At 45.3% G+C, this 19,407-nt stretch overlaps 1 protein-coding gene across 3 annotated transcripts in view; it reads right to left on the reverse strand.

Annotated features, from left to right (window-relative positions):
• The window catches only part of EDA (ectodysplasin A), a 1,792,848-nt gene that overhangs the window by 235,081 nt on the left and 1,538,360 nt on the right, over window positions 1-19,407 (reverse strand). For all 3 annotated transcript variants that reach the window (XM_085608342.1, XM_085608341.1, XM_085608340.1), the window contains exon 6: window positions 6,925-6,976. In XM_085608342.1, coding sequence (XP_085464468.1) covers window positions 6,925-6,976 — 52 coding nt within the window. The remainder of the gene's footprint in view (window positions 1-6,924; window positions 6,977-19,407) is intronic.

The raw sequence follows: 19,407 nt of genomic DNA on the forward strand, positions 1-19,407 counted from the left end.
GCATCTCATCCTTTTGCTAATACCTTCTCAATTTGAATTTTCTACCAATACCTTTGCATTTTGTACACTATGCTTTTATGTGGGAGGAAGAAGGCAGCTTCTACTCTACAGTCTGTGCACGTGGTATTACTATCAGCCATACTCACTGCTAAGGAGCTTGAATATTGGAAGAAACTGGTGAAGCATGCCTCACAAGGACGAGAAGAACTTTGAGGAAGGCAAGTTGATGAGCATGACATCTGACCCAGCTCTATATATAATGGTAACTTACAGCATATAAACATATCCAATGATACAATTTTTTTGGTGAAATGTTTCTATTTTGAAAGTAGATCATTGGTACTCTAGAAACACTGAAGGAGGGAGAACAACGTTTAAGGACAATTCATATCTCACTTATTTCCCATGAGCTAAATGTGACATTATCTGTGGATTATATCCAAACAGCATCACCATCGAAAGCAGTAATTGTATCTTGATTATTGGACACAAATATGCTTCTATATTTTAGAAGAGACAATTCTCATAGTTTGCAGAGGAACTTGCCTGTGAGGCAATTCTTCTAAATCCCAGCATGATTGGAAGTGATTGAGAGACACTAGGTATGTTTGCCAACACAACTGAGCGCACAGGTTCAAGTCAACTGCCCGAGTATTAGAGCATATAAAAGAGCATTGAACCCACTTAGAGAAAATCTGTGTCTACTGAAAATAATAAGCGAGAGTTAGCCAGGCTTACCACTTTCTCTGACCGCAACAGATTATAACCGTTAAAAGGCACTGGAAAACTGTACATTATGGCAGAAAACCGGGTCCATGGCCTTTATTTGCATGGAGACTTAATTATAGTACAATAGCAAATTAAGCAGTAACTGAGCTTGTAGAATGGCCCGAACAGTGGCAAAGTTTTGTTGTGGACAATGTGAAAATTGACATGTCACCTGCATCAAGTGTTTCTAATTTACAAAGAAAGAACACTTTTTTGAAGCTGCCCACAAATTCCAACTGGTGGGAAGTCATTTATCGCATACAGTGCTGATGTGCAGTCCTGTATATTGGGATATCAGTGAGTAAAACAGGTACAATAATTTGAGAATATCAATTGAATATCCATCCATTGTTAAGAAAAAATATAACCTCCAGTACCTCATTTTATTCCGAAAAACAATAAAAAACAAACTTAAAATGGCTCATTAACAAGCAAATAACACCATAGCGCGTGGGGGACATCGGGGAGAGGAGACGCATTATTAATGACAGTGCTTAATCAACAGTTTGAATCCAGTACGGATCGGCTTAAATAAAGACATAGAATCGACACGTTTGAGCCTTAAAACCTCAAACTAGATGATGTTGCAACAAGTCTGCTATTTATAAGCGTATGTTCTTAAGATGAAATAGAGGGGTAAAAACGAGTCTGTGCGAAAATGATTTTGAATATCTAAAGTTTTCTACAGTAACACAGACTGGAGTGAAATGTTCTGACATTACGCTGGAGCCTTTCTTCAGTGTCATTTGGAGACAGCACAGTGGGGTGAGAGCAGCCTCCCTTGTGCAGGTGCCTATATATATATAGTTCCAGGTTATAGGAAGCTTGACCTTTGAGTGACCTGGAAAGAACATGCGTAATGGCTTTTGCTGCTGTATTACTTACGACAAAGATCCATTTCATATAATGCAGTTTTGTTTTAGACTGAGCATTTATAGTAATTGTAAGAGATCACAAAGTTCCATTGCCTGGATGCCCAGCACGAGTTTCTCTTCCTTAACAAACCACATTTGAACTACACAATGAGCAAAACAAAATGCTCGTCTGACACTGTTCACGCACTGGTAAATGATAAACTGTTATGCCATTCCACCTAAAGAACAGTTGTTAGAACCGATGTACTAAACTCTTCGTATTCTGAGTCCAAAATGAGTCCACTTGAATTCAAGCCTGTCAGACTGAGACAAAAAAACAATGGTTTGAGTGAAACATCTGCCCCGAAGACAAAGAGAGCTTTAAATTATGAGAACATGGGACTGTTTGATATTTATTTTCCTATGTGATATTTCCCCACTGTAATCTCTCTGAATTAAGGAATCACTGACATTATTTGTACAAGTGAATAAGCCAGTAATGTAATGTGTTGTGGCGCCTAGTGTAATATGGTTCCATGTACGAGACAAGATAAATAACATAATGAACATACAATAAAAAGTATTATAGTAAATAACACGCTTTTTGTTTAAATGCATATTCTGTATTGCTACACCACGCTTTTGCTACTGGCAGAAACTATTAATTTTATGTCATGATGAAAACCCTAGAATTGCTAAATAGGCAAGCTTGACAGAACATAATGTACAAAGAAACATGATTTCATGGTAAATAATTAGCTTTTTTGTTTAACGGCAAATTCTGTATTACTACACCGTACTATCTCCACTAGCAGGAAGTATTAATTTTATGTTCTGATGAAAGGCCTATATTTAGCTTAACAAGCCTGAACCATGTTTACCTTTAATGATAGTATGTGTTATATATAGTAGTTGTTAGTCATTTTGAGATTATGTTGTGAAACTGTGGTGTTGTATGCGATTTATAAATATGAATGAATTACTTCTAGTTCTGGTTTTGCATTGTACGAATCTTCATTGAAGTCCTAAAAGTGACAATAATTCCACCTTGCATGCCGGGACCCCAGAACACTTCATATCTATTACATATATAGGTATGTTTGTGTGTGTGTGTGTATATATAAATATATATATATACACATGTGATCAAGACCGGGGAGACCCGGTCGAAACGCGTCATGCTGTGGATTTTGCAATAAAGCACTGGAAACTTTAAAATACGCTGTGGTCCGTACCTGATTTTCCGTGGAGTGGAGTTTGTTTCAGGACTGTGGCTTTATTATTATTATTATTATTATTATTATTATTATTATATATATATATATATATATATATATCAAATAAACTGAAAAAAATCAAAGATTCCAGGGACGTTATATTTAGGTTTACGTTTTACCCATGGTATGGTTTTGTGTGTGTGTAAAACGTCAACCTAACTATAACATCACCCAACCCTGCTTGCTACGCACAACCTTTGGCCGTGTGCGGTGAGGGTATGGTGTGTGAGTTCTTTTTCCCATTGGGCTTCGGATCCGCAGATCCCCAATGGGTACCCGCGGGATTCACATCTCTAGATATCTATACTTTTCTTTCTTTAATAACTCCAAAACTACTGAACAGATTTACACTAAATTACAAAAAGCACTCTTTCTGGACCAAGAGTTAGCTTTCTGCCAAAGCTTAGTGTAAATCCGTTCAGTGGTTCGGACTGTAGCCGTGTCTAAAAACTGCAAACTACCCATGGAAATTGCATAGAGCAAAACATTTGAGGACCCCCTCCCTTTCTCTCGGCCCTCACTTGACAAATCAGCCAAAACTTTCCACAAAGCAACTAGATTTATCAATGGTAAGGGAGTAGTTAAAAAAGATGATCAATTGCTAATTCACTAATAACTTTGGTAGTGTGTGATGAACCTGCCAGAAATTTGAAAGACGCTACAAAGAATTAGTTTTCCATTGGTATCTCTGATGCCAATCAAGCAAGGGGAGACAACATTCATGGAGGGCCTGACACAAGAATTTTCGTTTTCTTATAAATCTGGCACTGTTTAATGAATCTGGAAAAAATGTGGTAGCTTGTTAGCAGGATACACCCAGCGAAGGCATTTCAGGTCTGATCATAATAAAATAGAATATAGGGCAAATTTAAAGAGGGTCTCCAAATACTTTTCGTTTTATTCAGAATGTTGCAATGGTTTGATGGTCTGCACACAATTTGGCCGGGGCCTAGCCTTCTCCTGACAATTTTAAGGTTACCCAGGTTCATCTCCGGGATAGGAGAAGGGCACAGTTAAAAATGGAGGGGCAAGAAGTGTTAATTTGCTGATCACCTTGGTACTGTGTGACAAATCTGCACAAATCTGACAGAAGCTTGGAAGGATTGGTTTTCAATTGGTTTGAGTAGATCCATTTGTGAGGCACTTGCCAGTACAAGGCACCGTAGTGGAACTCCTGGCTCCTCAAAATCACAGGAAGTCTTTTTTAATCCTTGTAAAGTAAGCCTTTTCAGATTGCACTTTTCCTCATTACCTAGACGTGTAAGCAGCAAGTTGTCTTATCGTTGCTGGCTGCAATGTAGTCTGGAATGGCATTTATTCTAGGAATTGAACCAGCGTTAACAACTTATGTGACTCTTTAGCTTCAACCATACTTACTAATAGCGAAAATGTAGGTGATCAGGAAAATGCTATAATCTTTTGGCTCAGGGAAGCAAGTAACTTATACGCCCTGAAACAGAAAATAAAACCAATTCGCCACCATGAAGCATCAAAATGGTACACAGAGCAACTAAAAGAAACTTGAGCTACACCAGTCCAAGTGAAAATGGCTGAAAACCTACACTCGGGAGGACAAGGACATTTACATTGTGCGACTAAAAGCTTACAAGAAATCAATTAGGGAGGCTAAATCTACCTGTTTATTAAATAAAATCCTACATTCTGGCAACAAAACAAAAGAAATATTTGATACTACATTTGAACTTTCTAATCCAGATCGATCAAGCATGCCGATAGTCCTCACTCAAAAACTGTGTGACAACTTGAGCTTCTTTTTCATTGACAAAACATAGATGAGTAAATACATTATTCCTCCCAGCCCCTTAACTAGCACTACCGGCTCAGAAGATGTGAATCCTTTAAAACTCTGTCTTTAACATCCATCACTAGAGATGACCTGTTGAAATTGATGACTAAGGTCAAATCAGGCTCCCCGGAAGACATCTGTCCCCCAAGGATGCAAAAAGAAATCTCATGCTTCCCCTATCCAGTGATCTCTCTGCTCAACTTATCTCTCAGTCAGGGCATTGTCTTCCATACCTTCAAGGAGGCGGTAGTCATAACACTCCAAAAAAAATCTATGGAAGATCCCTCCATCTTGAAAAACTACAGCCCCAATCTCATTCCTCCTTTACTTAGTCAAGATACTAGAGGCACACATTGCCCAACTCTTAAGCACGTTCTTAGAGGACTCTTCCTTTCTTGATTCCAACCAGGCGGGGTTTTGCCTTGCCCACTCCACAGAAACAGTTAATCTCTCCATAACTGACAATATGAAAGAAGAAGCAGACAAAGGATTGGCCCAGGCATTTGGCCTGTTAGACTTATCTGCAGACACAGTAGATTAAAACCTCTTAATGAAATGCCTCAGGGCTGCAAGTGTGCAGGGATCTGGATAAAGTTAATCCTTTCTGGCCATTCACAATCGGTATATCTCACCCCTTTTTCCTCGTCAAAGGTAGAACTTAACTGCAGAATACCACAGGGGTCCTCTTTGTCCCCCCATCTTTTCAACCTCTATATCTGCTCTATATCTGTTACTGGATGAATTGTCATCAGTTAAAGTTGAATTCCCATAAGACTGAAAATGTGGTGATTAAAAACAAACTGCATCGCTGGAACCATTCCATTTGGCCAGTGGAGATCAGTGCTCCTCCTCCCCTCAAAAAAGTGGTCAAGAGCCTTGAGGTCATCATAAATGAAGACCCATCAATGAAGCTTTGGATAAGCGCAGTAACAGTTCTGGAAAATCCCCAAAATCCAGAAATATTTTACTATTGAGTCAATCACTCAGATCATAATCACCTTTGTCATGTCCGTATCCACTATGCAAACTCACTCTATCTGGAACTTTATAAGGGACTGAGTCAGAAGCTGCAGCAGGTTCAAAACCAGGCTGCCAGGCTGGTCTGGCGCCCGCCTAGATATTGTCACATCAAACCTCTTTTGGCAAAATTACACTGGCTGCCAGTCGCCCAGAGGGCCTTATTTAAAACTGGGAGCATTATTTTTAAATCTCCTCACAGCAAAAATCCTACCTTTGTGACCTCCAGAATCTGTAACTTTAGGACTTTGCTAAAAACATGACTCTTTAGACAGGCTTATAGATAAGCTCTGAGTCCCTTCCCTCTTCTGCCCCAGCGCCGTAAAACCTTTCTGGTGTACGTGCGCTTTAAAAATACCTGGTAACATAAGGATTTTTTATCATTACAACCCAACATTTGTAAACTTTCAATGGGAAAGGCTTTTGGAGGGTGCTCCGCAATACACACACACAATATTTGTGAGTGCCATGTTCATATATAAATACAAATGCTGAAAAGTCTTAGTTCATAGGCTTCAAAAAGAACTGGCTCTGTGCGCCGACTGTAGTGGAAACTCCTGGTTCATTCAGAGAGAGGGGGGATATTAAGTGTTGCAGGATCCCCCCACACAGTGGTGGATTAGTCCAACGTTTAGTCTATGATGCACAACTGTATAATTGGTAGTTTTCTACGGGTCTAGAATAGTCTATGTACTACATTTGAGTGTAAAGATTTTTGGCTTAACAGCCGCAACGTAAAGAGGAAACCTATCTGTGTTTATGTGATTTTCATATAGCATTCTGAGATTTTATTTATATATTTAAAATAAATGAATTTGTATAAAGGAATATAGTATATGTTTTTGTCGTTTCCACAGGTATGATTGTGACGAGGATGTTAACTACTTCAGAGTAAGATATACGTGAATAAGGATTAAGAAAGGACACTTTGGTCTCCCAAAACAGCACTTAGTCTTCACATATATTCTCAGGTCTCCTAGCGCAATGAATGAGACCAGCGCGTGTGATCTACGCCCAGCTTCTTGTCATGAGTGTATGCTCATGTGGTCAGTCTTCATGCACCTGACTCAGTCCACCAGAAGACCCCTCACCAGAAATCTTATGTTATTTACAGAAGAAATGCAGGAATACAGCAAAAAAGGTATATTTCATATAGGTGCCAGCAAAGCGTAGGCAAAGAGGCCTTCTCCTAGATCCTTACCATTCTTGACTTGTACAGTAGAACCAGAGCCCTGGAGATGCACCACAGCAGGCTGCAAGAAAAAAATAAACAGGTGTGACAACTTTTACATCTGCTTTCTTATAGAAGCTGTTCATCCAGCCCATCTGCCCTTCCATCCTCCCGCAAGTACCTCTGAATGCACCAATGAATACGTGTAGCCAAATGCGCATAACCTATTATAAAATGCATCTCCGAGAACGCAGCACCAACGTAATGGAACAGCAGCACAATTTAAAATCTGTCTAACCAGCAAATGCAACCTAAGATTTTTATTAGGAATTTGGTGCACCTGACCGGCTGCCACCTGATCACCTCGAGAAATAGCATCTCTAAGGGGGATCATTCCTCCCTCTCTCATTCATAGTCCTTTCTTTCGCCAGTTCTCTCTCTCTCCCTTTCTTAAGAGACCTAAGCATCAGAGTGAGAGAAACAGGAATAACTGTGCACACGGTCATTCTTGTGGAAGTTCATCACCTGTACAAAAGTCCAGTCTTGGTGCATATCCGTGTAACCGAGAGAAAACGGGCTCTTCTTTTGAGAACATTCTCATTTATACTCTACTGAAGTGTGGAAAATACACAGAAAACGTGAGAGAAAGGCGCGTCAGACTTTGCACTTTTTCCTGAAATTGAAACCATATCCGAAACAGCAGAGAAAAGGCAGTTAAATCTGCTCCAAAAATCTGAATCTCTAGAGTGGAAGGTGGGGAAAATGTGCGATAAAATTGTGTATTTTGACTGCGCTTTATCATCTCACTTGATCCTTTTACCTCATATTGATGCTTGGCAGAATAACGGACAGTAGGGAGGGGGGGGGGGGGGAAGAGGGGGGAAGGGGGAGCTATTGAAACTCCGCCAGGGTCAAGGTGGCGGATCTGGAGATCAGGGAGTTGCGACCGGTGCAGCTGCACCTGGGTGCTGACCTCGGGGTGGGTGGGGGGTATGTAGAGTAACCACCTCCGCCCTCGGTCTAGGTCTACTCTCACCCTGCTGCTCCGCTGTGCCGTCTCTTGCATCCAGACCCCGATCTCCTCCTTGAGAGGTTTGAGACTGCTGCTCGCTCCTGCGCCTGCTTCAACTGACACCAGACTGCCTGCAACCACCGTAACCTTTCTCAGCTGTTTTTTCTATAATTGTTTTCCCTGTTGTGCCACTGTTATTGTGCCCATCTGTGTCTTGCTCTAATTCCACCACTGTTTTTATTTTCTTGTGCCTGCCTGTTCCTTTCGCCACTGCTGCCCCTGCAGCCCCTCCCCCCCCAGGAATTCCCCCGCTCCCGCCTCCCAGCCTCTCCTCCCTCCCACCTCCCCTACTTAATAGTGGCCGCTGCACGGATGCGCAGTGGAAGCACGCAGCGGGCGCGCCAAAGGCAAGCCCATCTGTGCCCGTCCGCGACCTGACCACGGCCAGCGCCAGGAACCCTGGAGCTCCCACTACCCATCGCTACGATGCTACCACCCTCCTCGCACTCAAACCTGGAAGACTTCGAGAATGCCAACAGGCCTCGCCGAACACGACCCATGACAAGTTCTCCTGCCTCCACTGCCGCCAGACCCTCACTGCCACCCCGGCCTCCAACACCGCCGATGCCAGCACCGGCGACACCCTAAAATGCATCCTCCTGAACGTACGCAACGTACACAAACACGCCATGGAAATATAGAACATATTCTACTCTCTCTCGCCTGACATCGCCTTCTTCACAGAGACCTGGACCAACGCATCCTCTGCCCCCAACATCAGCACCGCCATCCCAGACGGATACAAGATCCAGAGGAAAGACCACCCCAACCACCCAGGAGGGAGCCTCACCATCACCCACAAGAGCACCCTCTGCCCCACCACCTCCAGCGAAACCTTTCCCTCCGCCGAACACCTGCACTCCCAGATCCAGGCCACCCCCAAAGCCACGCTCCGAGGGACCCTCATCGACAGACCCCCCCCCGAACACCCTTTGCCACCAACATCACCAACTTCATCGCACACCACGCCATCGCCTCAACAAACTACATACTCATTGGAGACCTAAACTTAAACCTCGACAACCCCAGGGACCCCAACTCCACTATCCTTTGTGACAACCTTGCCAGCATCGGACTTAAACAACTCGTCAACACACCAACCCACAGAGCAGGACATACCCTCGACCCCATCTTCGCAGCAGGAAACCGTGTCCAATTCAGACACACAACGCAGCTGCCATGGACTGACCACCACTGCGTACACTTTGCCATAAACAAACCCAAGGCACTCAAACCAGCCCCACTCCCAGCACAAAGGAACTGGAGCAAGGTTACCGACAAGCAACTTATCTCCACCATCACCCGAGACAACCACACCTGGGCACCCGACGAAAATGACGCAGCCAGAGAACTCCATACCTGGATCTCCACCTGCGCAGACTAGCTCACCCGCTACGCAACCCCGACAGACAACGACCAAGGAAAGCCACCACGCCTACCACTACTCTCCAAGAAGCCAGACGCACCTGCAGATGCCTGGAGAAACACCAAGACAACCGAAAACCCCACCACCTACAAGGACAACATGACGGACTACCACAACCACATCAGAGCCACCAAGAGGAACTTCATCCACAACAAACTCCTGGCCAACTCCACCAACTGCAAGGAACTTTTCAGTGTCATTCAAGAACTCACCAACCCAATCAGCGAAGCCACAGACATCACCCTATCCCAAGACCTCTGCGACAAGCTTGGAACCTACTTCCACCTCAAGATCAAAAACCCCTACGACAACTTCATCGACCATCCACCAGGCACCACATACGGCCCCCTGCTCCTCAGAAACACCAGCCAGCCCACCATCTCCAACTAGACATCGATCACGGCCGAAGACACCGCCTCGACCATGAAAACCAACCACTTGAGGGGCCCCCACTGACCCCTGCCCTCCTCACATCTACCACAGAGCTGCGGCCACCATCGCACCCAAATTACAATGCACCATCAACACCACCTTCAAAACAGGCACCTTCCCAGATGACTGGAAGCGCGCAGAAGTCAGACCCCTGCTCAAGAAGCCCACAGCTGACCCCACCAACCTCAAGAACTATCGGCCCATCTCGCTCCTCCCCTTTGCAGACAAAGTTGCATAGAAAACAGTCAACAGGAAACTGACACGATTCATTGAAGAGAACCCCATCCTCGACCCATCCCAATCCGAATCCCGAAGCAACCACAGCACAGAGACCACCGTACTCGCCGCTACACACGACATCGGCATCCTCCAGGACCAAGGCCACTCCGCAGCCCTCATCTTACTGGACCCACCAGCGGCCTTTCAACACCGCCTCCCACCGCACACTAGTCGCCAGACTACATGATGCAGGCATGCACACAACAGCCCTGGGCTGGACCCGATCATTCCTCACCGGAAGAAGCCAAAGGATCAGACTCCCACCCTTCCTCTCCCCACCCTCTTCAAAATCTACATGGCCCCACTCACAGCCATCATCCGACAACACGGCCTCAACATCGTATCCTATGCCGACGACACCCAGCTCATCCTCTCCCTCACCAAAGACCCCACCACTGCCAAACTCAACTTCCAGAAAGGAATGCAAGACGTCACAGTCTGAATGACCAATAGCTGCCTGAAGCTCAACGCCGAGAAGACAGAAGTCTTCATCCTCGGTACCACCCCTTCTGCATGGGACAGCACCTGGTGGCCGACCGCCCTCGGAAGCCCACCTACCCCCTCAGACCACGCTAAAAACCTCAGCATAGTACTCCACTCACCATGAACAGACAGGTAAACGCCGTCACCTCCAGCTGCTTCAACACCCTCCGCAAGACCTTCAAGTGGATCCCCCCTGAGTCAAGGAAGACAGTCACCGACGCACTCATTACTAGCAGACTAGACTATGGAAATGCACTCTACGCCGGCATCAACAGGGTCCCTACTCCGCAAACTCCAGACAATACAGAACACTGCCGCCAGACTCATCCTCGGCATCCCCGACACTAACACATCAGCCAACACCTACGAAGTCTCCACTGGCTCCCCGTGGAGAAAAGAGTCACTTTCAAAATCCTCACTCACACGTACAAATGCCTACACAACAACGGACGCAAATAACTCAACGACAGAATCAACTTACACGTACCCAAAAGAAACCTCCGATCTTCTAACCTCGCATCCACAGAGCCAGAGCAGGCGGAAGATCCTTCTCTCACATTGCAGCCAAGACCTGGAACGAGCTACCGGCAGACATCAGATGCGCCCCCTCCCTGAACACCTTCAGGAAGACCCTCAAGACCTGGCTCTTCGGCTAAACAGATCTGCGGAACCCCCCCCCCCCCCCCTCATCGCCTTGAGACCCTCACAGGTCAGTAGCGCGCTTACAATTCCCTGATTGATTGATTGATTGAACCAATGGCTTCACAATACTTTATGCAGAGATCGTTCTGCGTCCAGCAGTTTTCGGGCAACACTAAACATGTCAAGATAACTCTGATGATTAATGTTCCTCCTAGACAGACATGGAGCTTTGCATAGTGACAGTTATCATCATCAAGTAGCACAGAGCACAGAGGGTTAATGTGTCTGCTGCAAAGAATGCATCCCATACAGATCACAGAACTGTATTTTTTGTGGCTTGCTCAGTGAGTTACTGCTTTTGTCATGGAGAGTCTTTTGTTACTTGTAGTTCATAGACTACACTGTTATTATGGCAGTGTGTGTGACCTATGAGGTTCATGCAAATTGTATAGTGTAGGTTAGGACGTTATGTTTTGTCCTCATTCTTTCATGTCTATTCCCAATGATGCTGAAAACATACAATCTTATTAGTAAGGCCAACCACAACCAGCGCTTTAAATATATATGTATATGTGAGAGAGGGCTATGGAGGGAGGAGGGGCACTGTTGGAAGATGATACTCTGGGGAGGAGGTCATAAGTGGGTGGCAGGTGATCGGCCGGGCGCCACCAGTGCTAAAGCTGGCCCTGTTGGGGATGGTTATAAAATAAAAGTTTTGGATGTTAGAGAAAGCTAATTATAGCATGAACAAGTGGTTAAGAATGCTGTGCTAAGTTAATATCCTGTCAAAGTAATGTTCAATCGATGACATATCACAGACGTTTGTGTGATGATTATTTGTGGGTCAGCGTCTGTCTCTGAGCCATGAATGATGCCCAGTCCATGGGAATGACGCACACAGCGCAAGTCCAGAGTCAGCGCACACCCTCGAGTACTACCTGTTGTTCTACATGTTAAATGTGAAGGAATGGACTGCACTGATAAACATGACACATCTATTCTAGTCCAGCACAGGGGTCAGCTCTGCCACAGCACTTCAAGCATGACCCACAAGGTCCTCCACTAGCCTGTGCTGCTGGCCAAGCACACAGCATAACAAATGCATGTCAACTCCCTCTTCGGTACACGCACAGCTCAGTGCTGAGCTGTATCGATACTATCCTTGCTCGTGTGGCTCAGTTTTTTTTTAGTTTTTTTTATTAGCATTTTAAATGTGTACAAATCAAATACAACCATAACAAGCGTGGTCACTGTACAACAGCATCCTTCGTCCAGTCTTACTGATCCATCCCTATTCAAACGGCCCTCAATGCCCTCAGCCCAGAAATGCCGTATAAACAAACATTCAGTAAACTTGATGTAGATTCAGGTATTGGGTGAGGTACGCCCAGTAATCCCTCGGCTTCGATCTGGTAGGGAGTTCTTCCTCGCAGGTCTTTAAGGTATCCCTGCAGTACGTCAAGTCAGCAATCCAGTCTTTGGGTTTCGGGATCATTCTACTATTCCAGCATAGTGAGACCCTCCGTTTTGCCATGAGTAACGAGATCACACAGAATTTACGCTTCAGGGCTGTCACTCCCGGCATCAATCCCAGCAAACAGGTCTTAGCATTGCATCCCACCTCACCACCCACCATAGCCCCCAGCAATTGCGTTACTTGTGTCCAGTATTCCACAAGCGCCCTACAGGACCATGCCAGATGCATGAAATCCGCCCCCTCTTCACCGCAGCGACCACACCTGGAATCCAGTCGTAACCCATACCTGTGCAGCCTATCTGGTGTGTAATATGTCTGGTGTAGGTATTTGAAATGTAGGATACGTAGGTTGCCATTGGGTGTCAGCATGCCCGTTAACGTGCAGGCTATCTCCCATTCTTTCTCAGTTAGAGGAGCCTCTAGGCAAGTATTCCACTTCTGCATAGATTTATGTGTATTCGCCGCTATGTCTGTCTGCAATTTAGTATAGAGCGTGGATACCAAGTGTTTGGCCGTGGGCGTGGTTATCAGCCACTGCAGAGCAGTCAATTCTGGCGGCTCTGCCGGAAATGTTGGATACAGGTTTTTCATGGCCTGCTGTAATCTGTAGTAGTTGAATTGGGACAGTGCTGTTTTATTACTAATATATGTCAGGTGTTCAAGCGTTTTGAAAGTCCCCTCCTCATAGAGATCTCCCATCGTGTCTATACCGACCCGCCGTAGCAACCCCACCCCCATCTCTTCCTGGGTGACCGATATCTCGAGATGCCACTGGAGCCGAAGAGCTGGGGTGTATAGTGGCAATTTGTTAGCTTTCCTACCCATCATATGCCAAGCTTTGTTTGTGGCATCTATCGTATTAATATCGTTCTGGTGGAGTGGAGGCCTACGATGGGTTATCACCGCCTCCAGTGGAATCGGCAGAGCATCTCCCTCCTCAATCGCAGTATGGGTGAGGAATGGGACTTTATGATACCAGAAATGCGCATATTGCGCTTGCGCACAAAGGTAGTAGAGCAGGAAGTCGGGAACCCCGAAACCCCCCTGGCAATATGGTAGTGTAAGCGTCCGCAGCTCAACCCTGGCTGTTTTGCCCGCCCATATTAGCTGGAGGACCATTGACTTAATCCGTCGAAAAACCTCTGCTGGAGGATGAATGGGGATGTTATTGAAAAGGTATAGCAGTTTGGGCAACATCACCATTTTTACAATGGCAATGCGGTCGCCAAAGACAGTGGCAGTTGAATCTATCTTCGCACTTTCCCCTCTAAGGCGTCGACTGCCCTCCCATAGTTAGTCCGAATCACAATTTCAGGGTCGCGGTGGTACCATACACCCAGATATTTTATCGGGTCATTCCTCCACTCCAGCGGATAATCCATAGGGTGCGGTTGCGTACTATCCGTCAGAGGGATAATCAGGGACTTAGCCCAATTTATATTTATACCGGAGTGGTGCGCAAATTTAGTATATTCCCTCAGCAATGGGTTCAAATTTTCCTCTGGATCTCGCATATATAGCAGCATATCGTCCGCATACAATGATATATGCAACGGCCGTTGCGGGAACTGCAAAGCTGAATGGTGATGGCCCTGCCTGATCCTGCACACCAACGGTTCCAGCGCCAGTGCAAACAAGAGAGGGGACAAAGGGCATCCCTGTCTAGTCCCCCTTTGTATAGCAATGGGCTCCGAGATGTACTTATTCACCCGAACTCGCGCCAGTGGCGCATCGTACAGGAGTTGTATCCACTGGAGAAACATGTGCGGAAAGCCCATCCTCTGCAGCACTGTGCGCAGGTAGGTCCATTCCAGTGAATCAAAGGCTTTGGCCGCGTCTAGGAAGACCGCCGCCGCCTTGGTAGTAGGCGTCAGATAGTGTGCTAATGCAAACAGAGTCCGCGTATTATGCGCGGTGGAGCGCGACGGTATGAAACCGGATTGATCAGGCAAGATCAGCCTAGACATTAGGAGGTTCAGACGGGCCGCCAGCAGCTTGGCCAGAATTTTATTGTCCAGATTGATAAGAGACAGAGGTCGATACGAATCACAGAGTTCTGGATCCTTCTGTGGTTTGAGGAGCGCTAGTAGTAGTGCTTCCCTTAAGGTCGGAGGTAGGCTCTGCTGTTCATGGGCATTCCCGTACATTTCCACCAGTCTAGGGGCCAGCAGATCCACAAATGCTTTGTAGAATTCGCTTGTGAACCCATCTGGGCCCGGGGCCTTACCATTGGGCAGTAAGCTGATCACCTCCGTGACCTCTTCCACCGTGATGGGCAGGGACAGGTATTCCCGGTGTGTGTCCGACAGCCAAGCTATCGCCACATCGCTCGTGTGGCTCAGTTGCTGCACCTCCTGCCACAGCTCCACTGTTAAGCATAGTTCGGAAAACCTATCCTAGTGCTGAGATAAAAACAATTAGTGATGTACCTGTGATGTCGCTAGCACCTGCAGATGTGCCTCATGTTTCAACTCGTGCTGTTCCCGTACTTAAATTCATTTACAATTTTGCCTGATGTGCCTGTAATAGCACCAGCAGATGAGCCTCGTGTTTCATATCTTGCGGGTTCCCGCACTTGAATTAATTTACAATTTTGCCTCATGTACCTGTGATGGCACCGGCACCGGAAGATGAGCCTCATGATTCAACTCTTGCAGTTCCCGCACTTGAATTCATTTACAAGTTTGTCTCATGTACCTGTGATGGCACCAGCGCCGGGACACTCTGCCGAGTATCTGTGCGCGTTATAAATCTAACATAACATAACATAACACCTGCAGATGAGCCTCGTGTTTCAACTCTTGCAGATCCCGCACTTGAATTCATTTACAATTTTGCCTCTTGTACCTGTGATGGCACCAGCACTTGCAAATGAGCCTCATGTTTCACCTCTTGCAGATCCCGCACTTGAATTCATTTACAATTTTGCCTCAAGTGCCTGTGATGGCCCCAGCACCTGCAGATGAGCCTCATATTTCACGTCTTGCTCTTCCTGCACTCGAATTATTTTACAATTTTGCCTGATGTGACTATAATAGCACCAGCACCTGCAGATGAGCCTCATGTTTAATCTCTTGCTGTTCCCGCACTTGAATTATTTTACAATTTTGCCTCATTTGCCTGCGATGGCACCAGCTCCTGCAGATGAGCCTCGTGTTTCAACTCTTGCGGTTCTCGCACTTGAATTAATTTACAATTTTGCCTCTTGTACCTGTGATGTCACCAGCACCTGCAGATGGGCCTCATGTTTCATCTCTTGCTGTTCCCGCACTTGAATTCATTTACAAGTTTTCCTCATGTACCTGTGATGGCACCAGCACCTACAGATGAGCCTCATGTTTCATATCTTGCGGGTTCCCGCACTTGAATTTATTTACAAGATTGCCATGGACATCAATTAATATGTGCCCAGAGCATCCATGCTCTAGTACTGACAGCCTACCACAGCTCCGCTAAGACACTTTAGTGTTGATCTACAGGGCACACAAATAACGATTTTAAAAAGGCAAGAGCAGGCGAACTTCAGACCTCTGTTAAGAGCACTGGTTGTGGAAGATAGCCACCAGCTCAACGCATGTGGTTGTGGGTAAGAAAAGCGTCAGAAAATCGCATCTTTCACCAAACATGCAGTGTTTCTCTTCACGTTTGGCGCCGAATCATTGTTCGCTCGGGCAGGATTGTTACATTTGCATTAACTGACAATGGGTGATAAACCAGTGCTCTGAAAGAGCAAATATAAATTATGGAAATGTGTAATATTTTACTTAGCATAAGTGACAGCCATTTTGGCTATGGTGTCCATTTCGTTTCCTTACCCTCACCCATCCTCTGCTGCTCGTATTTCCACTCAGCTTGTGTTATCTATTTTAGTTGACTTCCTGACTCAGCTAAAGCAATGTACGTGCTGAGGGTTTGTAGCTGCCAGTGCACCTGGTCTCAGATGTTAACTGTCGACCAATTACTGCTGCCATACGCATTCCTGCTCCCTCTCCCACTTTGCTGACCACGTAGTTACTCATCTGCCCTTGTTTGCTGATAACTATTTCCAAAACTTGTTCTTCCTATTTCTGTTCACATGCTTACATTGCAGAAAACCGGTATAAAAGGGACATGGTTTGTGAATTCAGAGTACTACCTCCTGCAGCACTTGAGAATGTTGTGTGGATGTGGTCCCACTCATGAGTGATTAATAAACTTGTTATTTATTCCAACTCCAGTGCCGATCTCTATTTTGTTGGTCTCTGGACCCGTGGACAAGAGGGTGACCCTGCACCAGGGTGCCGACTTTTAGGCACATTTCCACAGTTGGCGCCCGACACGTGGGGGCCCCATTGGAGACGCGGCCGTCTGAAGGAGTGGTCTTGACGGAGGATTGAAAAATTACTAAGGAAGCGCACTGCACGAAGAGACATTTGTCTTTGAAGGCCGCCGTGACTTTTCCGGTTTTCCCGATTTGACCCTCCAGGTGGTGGCCGGTCTCGACTGGGGTTTTTTTTGGGCGTAATTCTGTAGTGACCATTAGGTCGCTTGGAGATCAGCAGGTGGATGTTGGAGACTTCTCTTTGGTAAGGTCGCTGAAGTGGCACTCTTGATTTGTTTGGCCTGGGCTTTTTGTTTGGATTTGTTATTCAATCTTTGCAAAGTTTGAAGGCAGGTAATGTGGAGATTTGTTTCCTTTTAGAATATTTGTTTGGAGTAGTAATATTTTACACAATACTGGTAAAACATGCCTGTTCTCAGCACACTCCGTAGGTGGTGTTGCTGCTCTGGTGGTTACAAAGCAAGCTTGGAACAAAGTCAGCCGGCTCCCCCAAAAGGGACACCCAATAGAGACATGCATTTCAAATATAGTATTTCTTCCATAATGTACGGTCCACTAGGGAACAAATACACAAAGAAAGATCCCGCTCTGCAATGGCTAGTGAATGGGTCATTCGATTCTAAAAAGGTTCTATATGTAGAGCAGTGTTTATTTAAAAGAAAGAGTAGACAGGATATGTTTGATTGTGTGCGTATGTGGGAGAAAGAAGTACGAGAGAGAGCGAAGAGAGCAGAAGCTATAGCAGAAAAATGATACATCAAAAAGAGCTAGAATTAAAAAATAAAGGAAAAAAGGAAAAAATAGAAAAAGAAGATAGAGAACGTCAAATAGAGGTAAATGGCCAGTATCCTATTAGGCGCCCTCTCTATTCCCTACTTGATATGTCTAAGGATGATTGCATCCTATTAGAACACCCCCCACCCCCGTATAAATTTCCCACCCCGAGTGCCCCTGATGAGGTTTCTGACGATGAGCATTTGTCTTCAGACGACAAAGAACAAGATAAACAAGATGGGCGACAGACTCGCTCTACTTTGACTAAAGCAGAAAAAGATAAATTAAAAACTGCTGCTAGGGAGGAGGCTCGTCGGCTTCACGCTGCATCGCTTATTGTAACTACGATTCAACAGTGGAAAAAAGTCAGAGCAAATTTATTTTGCAGAAAAATTTGTTTGGGAGGTAATATTTGATTATAGACAAATTTCTCTGGAATTAGAGCCAAAGGATATAAATACTGATTATAAACGATTAACAGATGGGACTTTCCCTTTTTCAGCCTTATCTGATATGATTAGACGAGTGGTTAAAATACGAGACGCAACATTGCGTTTACGAAAGGAGCAAGAATTAGCTAGAAAACAGAAAGGTGTAGAAACAGTTCAATCCCCAACACAGAAAGTAGATGCTCCAGTGGATGAGGTTGCACCCGTTAGTAGTACAGTTGCTATAAAACCTATGCATGAAGCTGCACCCCTCTATGTTCCTCCTAAGGGTGCGGGAACAAATGATGATAAAACTTCGGATGATGCAAAGGGGTATTTTAAATATAATTGGGTTTATACTCCTTGGAGTAGAACAGATGTGATGGCTCTTAAGGCTGTTTTGCCTGACCCCCGGAAAAATCCCGCCGCCTTCTATGAGGAGGTGGAAGGAGCCATTAGCTCTTGCACTATGACCTTGCCAGATATTGATATGTTCTTTGGACTTTTTTTGCCCCTGATATGTGGAGAACAATACGTAAAATAGATGATAATGTAGCATATGGTGATACTTGGGAACATTTAGAACAAATACAGGCGGAAAGGGAGCCTGCGCAGAAACCTCAGAAGGAGATATTCGATCTTCCTCAAGCTATTGTGACTAAGTTAAAGACTCTCACACCCCCCAAGAAAAAAGATTGCACTACGTTAGCGTCCTGTAAACAGAAAAAGGATGAGTTAGTTTCTGATTTCTTTTCAAGATTTGAAGAGACATTCCATGATTTTAGTGGTCAGTCATTGGCCGATGATATGGGTAAGCATTTGTTTGTTGACAAATTTGTCTCTAATATGTTACCGGAAATAGCTAGTCGCTTAAAGGCTAGCGAGAATTCTTGGACCACGTCTTCCCCAGTTTCCCTTATGACTATGGCCCAATAGTATAAACGACAGGAACAGGAAGCGTAAGGCAGGGAGGATAAGAAGGTTAAAGAATTTACGACAAAAGTTCTGTTGGCTCAAGTATATGGTCCACCATTTAGGGGAGGTGGAAGAGGTGGACGTGCAATGTATACACCTGGGGTGCCCCCTCTCCCTTGAGCAAATTTGTCCCCTGATCAGTATGCTTATTGTAAAGACACTGGGCATTGGCGTTCTGAGTGCCCTCTTTTGCGTGGTCAGCAG

This window comes from Triturus cristatus, chromosome 5_2 (assembly GCF_964204655.1).
Source record: "Triturus cristatus chromosome 5_2, aTriCri1.1, whole genome shotgun sequence".
Taxonomy (NCBI): domain Eukaryota; kingdom Metazoa; phylum Chordata; class Amphibia; order Caudata; family Salamandridae; genus Triturus; species Triturus cristatus.